The sequence below is a fragment of the Ixodes scapularis genome, unplaced genomic scaffold, assembly GCF_016920785.2.
Source record: "Ixodes scapularis isolate PalLabHiFi unplaced genomic scaffold, ASM1692078v2 PGA_scaffold1__304_contigs__length_218370807, whole genome shotgun sequence".
In the NCBI taxonomy this organism is placed as follows: Eukaryota; Metazoa; Arthropoda; class Arachnida; order Ixodida; family Ixodidae; genus Ixodes; species Ixodes scapularis.
The window spans coordinates 42,835,869-42,846,055 of NW_024609846.1; the positions used below are offsets into that span (position 1 = coordinate 42,835,869).

The window sequence follows — 10,187 nt, forward strand, 5'->3', positions numbered from 1 at the left end:
TCGGGCGGGCATCCAAGGCACGGCAAAAGGCAACAAGCATATGCAGGAAGCCAGACGTTGGGAAAAAGGCACCCTAACATTCTCGCCTTGTGAGCGACTTTAGTGGGGTGTCGGTTCTTGCGCCTCACCCCTGCGCCGTACGGCCTTTTCAGCAAGAAGAGCTGGTGAAGACGTTCCTGGACCGCACCTTGACGTCGCGGCTGGGGATGCGGATGCTGGCGGAGCACCACATCGCGCTGCGCCAGGACAGGGTGACTGACGCCTCGCTTGTCTAAACGCTCGGGGCAAAAGTGCTTTCTCTCTCTCGAGGTGGGCAGCAAAACTACCTTGGTTGGCCGTACCATTTGCAGAAAGCTCGGGGACCCTAATCAACGTGGCGGGACCAGGCGGGACCGAGGGATGTTGCCGCCTGCTGCGATTGGTCGGCAGTGCAGAGCTGGCCAATCCCAGCAGGCGGCCGTGTCTCAGTCCCTCAGTTTTGCCATGTAGATTAGGGCCCCAGATGTGTCTCTCATGGGCACTGAGGGTAAAGTGGGAGATCATTCGATGCACCCTGCATTTCCTTTGTGCAACTAAAAACTTTTACAGCGGAGCTGTTAAGGGCTAGGTTCCCCAGGATCATGTCTGGTATGTCGACACAAACCTGCCTGGACAGCTACCGCCATCTATAAGCGACAGCGGCAAGCACACAACCAGTATGGTTTCCGCCGTCGCTGGTAGATGGCACCAACCTTTCCAGCTATAATAGAAGAATGGATAGTGGGGGCGTTGGTGGGAATTCATCGTAAAAAACAGCGCGAAAAACAGACGACGAGGAAGAAGAAGCACACAGTGTATCGAGTACAGCTCCGCTGGTCTTCCTTCACGAGAGTGGAAAGGCTGAATGAATTTTTTTTTTTAGTTTTTGAGAAAGTAGGGTTTATAAAAGCTGACATTACAATTTTTAACTATTTTACAAGCTCGTGGCTGGCTCATTTTATTGTCAAAAATTTGCTTAAAAAAAACAAAAAAAAACAGGAAAATTTTTTTGTGGAATTTGTACATTGTTAGATGAGTTCCATTTTTCTTGCAGCCCAACCATGTGGGGATCATCAACACGGCAATGCGTCCCAAGGAAGTGATCGAGAAATGGGCAGACTTTGTCAAGTACGTTTCTGACTTGCATCATTCAAAGTGCAGCAGCTTGAGAATTTTTAGTGGTTCTGGTAGTTCCACACGAAATGTGGGAGGCGTGCCTCCTTCCGTGGTGGTTGGGTGGCCAGGGCAGGCCAGACGGCCACTCGGGAATCATAGGAGTCCAATCAAAATGTCTCGCATATTGAGAACTGCACCAAAAGAGATAGGTCCACTTGTGAAAGAAAAGAAACAAGCGTGGTCATTCATTTCCAAACTAGTTGAAGAAAGAATGGATGTGCCGAGGTGTGCGAGAGCATTTTCATTTCTCGGGCACCGAAAGTTTGAGAGAACATTAGTTGAACAGTGGGAGAACTGCTTCCAGATGTCACCTTTTTGAGATAAATATATAAATAATATAATAATATAAATATATAAATATATAAAAAATATGCCACTGCATCGGTTTACTATGCTGCATAAATTTCCGTAGAACTACGACCGCAGCTGAAGAAATGTTTACGGGCTCCTGCTGCATGACGATGTCGGGTGCGCGAGAAGCGAATGCCCGTGTCTCGGAGTCCGGTGGAGGCAAATGTGCAAGCCCGCGCGGCGCCACCTTCAAGGTGCACATGCGGAATTGCGTGCAGTTGTTTTTAATGCTTCACCGAGTCGCGTGAATTGCCTGTGCCGCAGAGCACGCGAGCTCGTCTGCTCGGCCGCTGTTCAGAGCAGTGAGCGAAGATTGTGGAATCACGGCTGCCGGAGCGGCGTCTATTGCCATTTCGATCAAACAGGAGCGAGTCACATGCAAGCGAGCAAACAAGCAAGCCAGCAGACAAGAAAAGATGCATGTGCGCACTGTGCGGTTCTCGGTAGTAGGCTACGTGCTGTCAGGGAGCGTGGTGATGCTATCCAGTCGGTGCTTCGTGACATCGACCTCCCAACTTTGCACCCCTTTCCATGCGCAGAGAAAGACTTAGTTCTACATCGAAAAGGTACATGTCTGTTAAAGACTGACGGTAATTTTCCAGATGTTGGCGACTGTAACATTGAGGCACTTTTTTGCATCTGTGGTGCTGCAGACAGGTGGCGGTGCACAAGTATGGCAAGTCGCCTCCCATCAAGTACAACGGCCACCTGACATGCAGCTTCCCCTACATCCAGTTGCCCCTGGACTACATTATTCCAGAGCTGCTCAAGAACGCAGTCAGGTGGGTCCCCCCGGCAGATAGTCCGCAACCTGCGGGCATCTTGCGTGGATTTTGCTGCACGTACCGGTTGCTTTGCTATGCGGGCTCTCTGACTTCGGCTCTCAGCCGAAGAACCCTTTCTGCTCTTGGCATTGATGCAGTAAAGCAGTGCAGATCCCTACGTACCTCGTACACACTAGTGCACATGCTGGAGTGTTTGGCTCATAGTTGTACATCGGTGGGAGGCTCAAATTTTCAGCATGGAGCTTATTGGAAAAATGCTCGCTGGGGAAAGGTTGAGCAAGCACTCGAGAAACCTACGAAGGTAACCACAGGGAACCTTTCTTCGAGCAGACGGGCGGAATGGCAGTTTGGAAACATTTGGTTCTGCTTTGAGTGGCTGGTTCAAACATTTGCATTTGAGTGTGATGGACTGCATTGTGAACGCGCCTCTTATGGAGCACACTGGTGCCATCCATGGAGTAACTCTGCAACGCCGGTCTGCTCATAAGTTGCTGATTATTCTTTGACCAGGGGCTTGAAATAATGTTGACGACGTTATAAGCGATTATTTCTTGTAGATGGCGAGTAGACTTGATCTCGCAAATACTGAAAAGCCTTCGGTCTAGCTATACCTAAAGTCGCTGGATTTGGGAAAGTAGCGCCATTGCCTTCTTACCTACTAGCCGGACACAAACAAATACCAACATACAGATGACAAAGCCTCTCAAGGTGATTGGCTCATCGCTGTCGGTTGCCATAGTGGTCGCCATTTTGGAGCACCATTGTACTGAAAGCGTTCCTTGGCCAATATGAGCGCCTTTGGCACTGTGCGTGCAATAAAGTTAACTCTCATGCTTATTTCCCCAGATCTCTTAAAATTATGTTGCTCTTGCATGTTTCAAGACGGTAAAATTATTTTTCAATGCCTCCAAGCACTGACGTTGCTTGTGATGGCGGTACGAAGATGTACGAGATCACACGCAGCGTCAGCGCTTGGGGGCATTGAAAAATAATTTTTTTGTCTTGAAACACGCAAGAACAGCAACATAATTGTAAGAGATCTGGGGAAATAAGCATGAGTGATAACTTTATTGCATGCACAGTGCCAAAGACGCTCATATTGGCCAAGGAACACTTTCAGTTCGATGGTACTCCATAGCGATCTTGGTGCGACTGTCTCTAAAGACCCCTTCGGAGTTTCGAAACTTCGAAGAGGTTCAAAATGGTGATCACTATGGCAACCGACAGCGATGACGTTTGTCGTCTGCGTGTTGGTATTTGTATGTGTACGGCTAGTAGGTGTGAAGGCAATGGTGCTACTGTCCCAAATCCAGTGGCTTTAGTTATACCTAGGTTCGAACAGTTCCAGGACTGTGAGAGGATATCTGGCTGATGCTAGTGTGTCCTTTAAGGGGAGACAGTGCCCTTTAAAACAAAAAGTACAAAACAAAATTTTGAAATTGTATTTTTGAAGCTTGACATGCGCCATCATCTCGTTCGGAAGTGTTTTTGTGAAATAAGTCTCCTTTATCTTGAAATAATGACTCGAAAACACGGTAAAATGAGTCTGTGCATGGTTTTTTGCTATTATTTCAGAATTAACATTTTACATTTTGCTATCTTATGGAAGCCATATCTCCACATGCATGTATCCAGTCTTCCTAAATAATTTTTGTCTCTAGCAGGTGTATGTGCGAGGTGACCGGTAATATGTACATATGTGTTAAATATGGCATCTGGATTTTTTTTTATATGCCTTTTTAAGCTTGTAGCAATAAATCATTTTAAAACTGGAAAATTCAAGTGTCATAAACAATAAAAGACGTTTACAATTCTCTGTAATGCCGAATTAGAGTGCAGCTCCTGAGGAGGAGGAGGAGGGGAGGGTATACTTCTTCTCCCCTCCATACCCTGCCCCCCTCCTCTCCTGCTCTGCTCTCATTTAGTGAAAAATTTTTGCTAAATTTCCCACTAAATTTAGCGAAAATTTTTTAGCTAAATTTTGCGGGGAAACTTAATTGGTTTTCGAGGTCACGTGAGGTCCATTTCCCCGCTAAATTTCACGTAACGTCATATTCCTTCATGTGGTGTCACAGGTGACGTCGCATGTGAAGTCACGTGAATTAGTGTGACGTGTGGCGAGAAATTTAGTGAAAACTTCCGCAAACTTTACCGGAAATTGTTTTACTAAATTTAGTGGGAAGTGTTCCCCGCTAACTTTAGTGGAAAAACTTTCCTGCTAAATTTAGCAGAAAAATTCCCCGCCAAATTAATTTAGCAGGAAAACTTAACCCTTGTGACGTCACACGTGACGTCATTATGGAAAATGTCCCATAATGCAACGCGCGGTTACGACGACGGCAACGCCGCTCAACCCGGAAACGGGCTCCTAAGAGCTGCGCTCTAAAAACTTATAAATCTTTTTAGAGCTTTCATTTATATCCTATTGGATTCCACAGACCTTTCAGTTTACTGAGATATGTTTATTTTGTGATTTTAGTATTTCAATTTGTATTAATCCTTCCCATAATTTTTGCAAATGAAGCTTTCAGTATTAGTGAAACTAATTGGGCTGCATCAAAACCAAGTACATATTTGTAGTCAGACTGTAAAGGCAGATAAGCTACGTAAATCTCATTTGAATTGCACCACAAGCTATACAAAAGGCTCTAGGAGTCATGCAAAAGCTTTATTTTACTGACTAATTTGCATATAGAGCAATATGACATATTTAGATGTGGCCAATTAGTTGTTCTTTCAAAAGAAACAGAGGTTAGTATAATCTAAAAACAATATTTAAAAATTTTATTTCTTGAAAACACAATGTATGTGCAGAAGGCGTATAAGGTCCAAAACTTCTACAGCCACATAAAATTAAATGACAAATAAAAGAAAAAATTTTGAATATATACAAGCTGTGCTCCACATCCACGGCTATCACTTCTGAAAGTTGGTGAACTCTAATTGACCTTGTTTATTTTTGGTTCATAGGAGAGTTGGCCTCCGTAACACGTGTGCTTTTCAACGAAGGAATGCTTATATTGGTGAAACACAGATAGTACACCTCACATCCCCAGCAGAATGCTTTCTTTGTGGACTACCTTGGCCTTGATTGCAGTTCCTTCGTATTTCGCATTTTTACCCGCTTTGTTGGGAACGTAAAATGTGCACGCCAGCTCAGGACAGCATTGGAAATTATGGAGATGCTGTTAAAGGAGCTGTGCAACAATTTCAGTGCTTTGCTTAAATAATTTGGGAGTTGGTGCCTCGTCCTTTCTGAAGTAAAGAACAAAAAAGTGAAAGCCGTTTACAACTCCCTGTAACACCGAATTAGAGCGCAGCTCTTGAGGAGGAGGAGGGAAGGGTACTGGGGGGGTGAAGTGACCTGGGGGGGGGGGGTGGCGTGACCTTGGGGGGTCACGTGACGATGCCGATGATGTCATCAGTGACGTCACTGATGACGTCATCTGTGATGATGATGATGCGGATGCCCCCCCCCCCCCCCCCCGAAGTCATGTGACACCCCCAGGTCACGTGACCTGGGGGTGTCACGTGACTTCGGGGGGGGGGGGGGGGTCACGTGACTTCAGGGGGGTCACGTGACTTTGGGTGTCACGTGACCTTGGGGTCACGTGACCCTAAGGGAGGGGTCACGTGACCTTGGGGTGACCTTGGGGGTCACGTGACCTTGGGATGACCTTGGTTACGCCGACGCCGCTCAAGTTGGGAACGGGCCCCTAAGAGCTGCGCTCTAAAAATCGCTTTTGCCCGCATGTCCTAGTTTTTATTTTAAAAATGGACAAAGATTGAGGTTTTCGGCACCTCTCAACTCCTTCACCATCTTCCAAGTCACGTGTGTTGTGACGTCAATGGGGATTGCGCGGGGTTCCGGTGAAGCTCTCTCTCTAGAGCCATCAGTGAACAGCGAGAACTCATCCGCTCGCGACCGCGTGCGTGACCACGTGCTGGCGCAGCGCGGACGATATGGTGAAAGGAGGAAAGTTTCATCCAAGTCTGGCCATCCCCGTCTGGCTCTGCCCCCCTCCCCCTCCGGCTTCTGGCGGCTGTTCGCGGTAGCAGATAGAGCTGAAGGTTTTGTGGACTTAGGATAGATGGCGCCACTAAAACTCCACATAATAAAAGTTTTGTCGATGATACCAGGTTTTTGACACATATATATTTATGTTGGAACGACAAGATTTACAGAAAAATTACTTTTTATCGAGCAGGTATTCGCACAACTTGCTATCTTTCTACAAGACCCCCACTGACGTTATGCCGCGTGGTTCTCATGGCCGCCGCTTGCAGCTGCAGGTCGGGGAATATTCAAATTTTTGCCTCGCGATTACGCGGCAGAATCGCAACATTTCGAATGAAGGAGGTGTGTTTTCTGTCCTTTGTGACAAGATGAACATTGTCAAAAGTAGAAGATGCCAATTCTTTCAGCGTTTAAATCGTTGCACAACTCCTTTAAGCGACACCTATAACATTATTAAAGTGTCCCCAGAGCTCTTGAGGTCTCAAAAATATGCCACAGTACAGTTGAATTCTGTAAAGAATGCCATCTTTGTTACGAAGACTGATGCAAGCAGATAGCCGTGTTAGACAAGTGCAACCACCATTCCCAAGTGTATTTTTGACAGCCCACCAGCACGCAATAAAACACAAGCCGAAACTACAGTTCTTCGGCTATCCATGGAGGTTGTGGAACATAATTCTCCGCACACACTTTAATTTCTCGATGGCACTTGGAAACCATTGGTTGCCGGTGATCGACGGTCCTTGGCCACGGTCAGAAAAGAGTTAAGCAATCACGAGTGGTTGAGGTGCAGTCGATCAAACTTCAATCAAGCGGGACAGCGATATTGAGAGCGCGCGACGTAGCCCCGACGCTCTCTAGATCGGTGGGAGGTAATGTCCCGCCGTCTAGCTCCGGGCTCTGGCCTTAATGTTTGGGTTACACCCAGGGCCACGGTGGAGAACCACCCGGACAACCCAGAGTCGAGCCTGCCCCCGGTGACGGTCACCATAGCCAACAACGACGTGGACTTCATCATCAGGTGGGTTCGGCAGGCTCGGACGTCCCGGCCGATTTCTGCGCGCCTGTTACGAGTTTTCGTCTGCGCTCGAGACAGAAACGAAAGGGCCTTCATCTGGGTTTGGGAGTCCCGCAGTACGAGCCTTCACTCCGCGCGTTTCGAGGCGCCCGCGTCTGCTTGTCATCTTTATCTGGACTCCGTGGCGACCCGCAGGATTGCGCCGGAGGCTGTCAAGGTGTTTTTCGCTGCCATTTCGGAAGCACTGCCTACTTTCTGTCCGCAGGATCTCCGACCGGGGCGGCGGCATCGAGCACGAGCACCTGGGGCAGATCATGCAATACCATTTCTCGACGGCCAGCTCATACGAGGGGCAGTACGACGGTGGCCTGCTGGGCACGATGATGACGCAGCCAATGGACGGCCCCGCAGGGGGCCCCATGCACGGGTTCGGCTTTGGACTGCCGACGTCGCGCGCCTACGCCGAGTACCTCGGCGGCACCCTCACCTTCGAGACGCTCCAGGGTATCGGGACGGACGTGTACCTGAGGCTGCGCCACATCGACGGCAAATACGAGAGCTTCCGCATCTGAGGCCCCACAGTCCTTGGGGGTGGCCGGCGCGGCCCCGTACCAGACGTCGTTGCCGTCGACTGCCACAAAAAATCCCGGAATAGTCTTGGGTCGTTGTTTTTCTTTTTTTTTTTTTTTATGCAACCACCTGTCGGCATTTTTACATCCGCTTTTTTCCTCTTTTTTGTTGTCTTGCGTGTGCGTGTTAATGCCCGAGTCCCACTAGAGCGACAAACAAAAACAATTGAAACTGAGAAGCCTTTAACACATGCAGCATGTTCGCAATGGTACCTTTGGCTGGTTTTGAGTCGTTCGGTACTCGTGAAGTAATCACGAGTGATTGGGAGCCTGCCAAAGATACCCTCAAGTTTGCGCATAGCACCCTTTATTTTATCTAAGAGCTTGTCAAATCGCGAAAGAATCGGGTTTGAGGATTGTCGCTGTCGGTTGTTTCTGTTTGTTGCTCTAGTGGGACTTGGGCATTGGGATGCAAGCTCCGACGAAGGTGTGCGAGGGTTGGAGGAGGGAAGTGGTTTAGGGGGCGGTACTTTCCTAGTCATGTGGGGAAGTTGAGGCTCTTCTTTTGCGCCCGGTGAGCTTCGCTGTACACAATACGCGGGCCGGCACATCGGCGGTTTCGAGGCCACCTGTGGTTTTGGCTGTGTGCTTCTGAGACGTCGTCGTCTTCATTTCTGAGGGTGGCGAGTCAGATGTTGGAAAGTGCTCAAGTGCCTGTCTCATTGCGACGCAAGGGAGGAGAGTTTTGAATGAGTGGCTGGAGTTTGACTGGTTTAATTGTGGATGGCCGGAGCTGAACTGTACATAATGGGAGGTTTTTTTTTGTTTTTTTTTTGAGGGGCAGGGAGTGCTTGCACGTCCCGTACAGCCTTCTCGAGCGATGGCGAATTTTTTTTTTTATTGTAATTGACGTTTCCATTGTCTGTGAGTGAGGAATGGGTTCCTCTAGCCGGTGCAAAGGACGTGCTTTCTGTGCTGTTGCTGAATAAATGAGACAATTGTAAATCTCAGCCACAAGAACTTGCATTTTCAGCTGTATCTTTTCTGTCCTTTTTGCTTTTTGTCCCGTTTCCAAAACCAGTTGCTTCCGCTTTGGTTTCTTTGCTTTTATTTTGTTTCCAGTCAGCCTAGGAGCTCGTTTAACGCAGGGTAATATATAATTATTTTTGCTCGCTGTGAGTTGGAGGCGCAGTGGTAGCAGCTTTTTATGCTTGTGATAATCACATTAGTTTTTTTTTCTTTCTTTTTGCTATTAAATGGTACGCTTACTTGACCAGTCGGCAAATATTTCTGGCGGTGCAGCATTATCTCCTGGGGAATCTCCAGTGCCCAAGGCACACTTCCAAATATGTCTGGAGGCGTTGTGTTTCACGGTTTGTTTTTTTGTCTCGGGTTGTCACAACAGCTTTTCTGACGAATTCTTGACAGTATATACGGATTTATAACTGCAATAAGCGGTGATGTGGCCAGCAGGATAAGCTGCCGACCCAATTTAGATGTAATCAACTCTTATTTTGTATGCCTGCCTCGTTTGTACTGCAATGACAAGACTCACTATTACTACCATAGTAATTGCTTTGTTAATTACACAATTTTATGACCAGGAAAGGGTAGAGTTTATAAGAGTGCAATGGTTGTGTCTGATAGCCTTTGCATCAGTATCTGTCAGATTGTTTTTTTCTTAATTTTAGAAGTGAAATGCAATGCAACATTAATAAAATTATTGTTACTGGGCGTCTCGCAGATGGTCTTCGTCGTTGCTCTATAAGTTACTGTTACTGTTAAAGATTTATGAGGCTATAGTTAATTGTAGTTTAAATACAGTGGTAACGATTCGTAAAATATGCAGACTTGCACGGTGGTCATCTTTCCCAGAGATATGCGTCTATCCAACTAGATGAAAACAACCCACAATGCCCATATTGGCCCTTCAAAAGAGTAGGCCACGCGGCAACACTTGTAGTGGGAATGCATGGCATCATCTCAGAGATAGCCTGGGATGTTGCTTCATTCAGTTTGCCAGCCTGGAAATACTCTTCTGAACCCATTCCTCCACCCTGGCTTTATGGGACAACCGGAGAGGTCGACTTGTTTCACCAGCATAGCATCAAAATGTTGCACACTAGCATTATGCTACATTGTTGGCCCATTAAGAAATGAAGTGATGCCCATGGGCATCCGCAGGACTCTTCAAGGAGAGGCATCCAGGGACTCTATGCTAATACGTACCAAGCTGAACCAAGGGACCGGGA

The 10,187-nt window shown here is 47.4% G+C and overlaps 1 protein-coding gene across 4 annotated transcripts in view; it reads left to right on the forward strand.

Annotated features, from left to right (window-relative positions):
* The window catches only part of LOC8028544 (3-methyl-2-oxobutanoate dehydrogenase [lipoamide] kinase, mitochondrial), a 33,488-nt gene extending 23,819 nt beyond the window's left edge, over window positions 1–9,669 (forward strand). For 3 of the 4 annotated variants that reach the window (XM_029977051.4, XM_029977052.4, XM_040498955.2), the window contains 5 exons: window positions 153–251; window positions 1,073–1,146; window positions 2,199–2,327; window positions 7,277–7,369; window positions 7,632–9,669. In XM_029977051.4, coding sequence (XP_029832911.2) covers window positions 153–251; window positions 1,073–1,146; window positions 2,199–2,327; window positions 7,277–7,369; window positions 7,632–7,938 — 702 coding nt within the window. In that variant the 3' untranslated portion in view covers window positions 7,939–9,669. The remainder of the gene's footprint in view (window positions 1–152; window positions 252–1,072; window positions 1,147–2,198; window positions 2,328–7,276; window positions 7,370–7,631) is intronic. The other variant, XR_005718254.3, reaches the window with a different exon arrangement.
* Window positions 9,670–10,187: the final 518 nt, after the last annotated feature.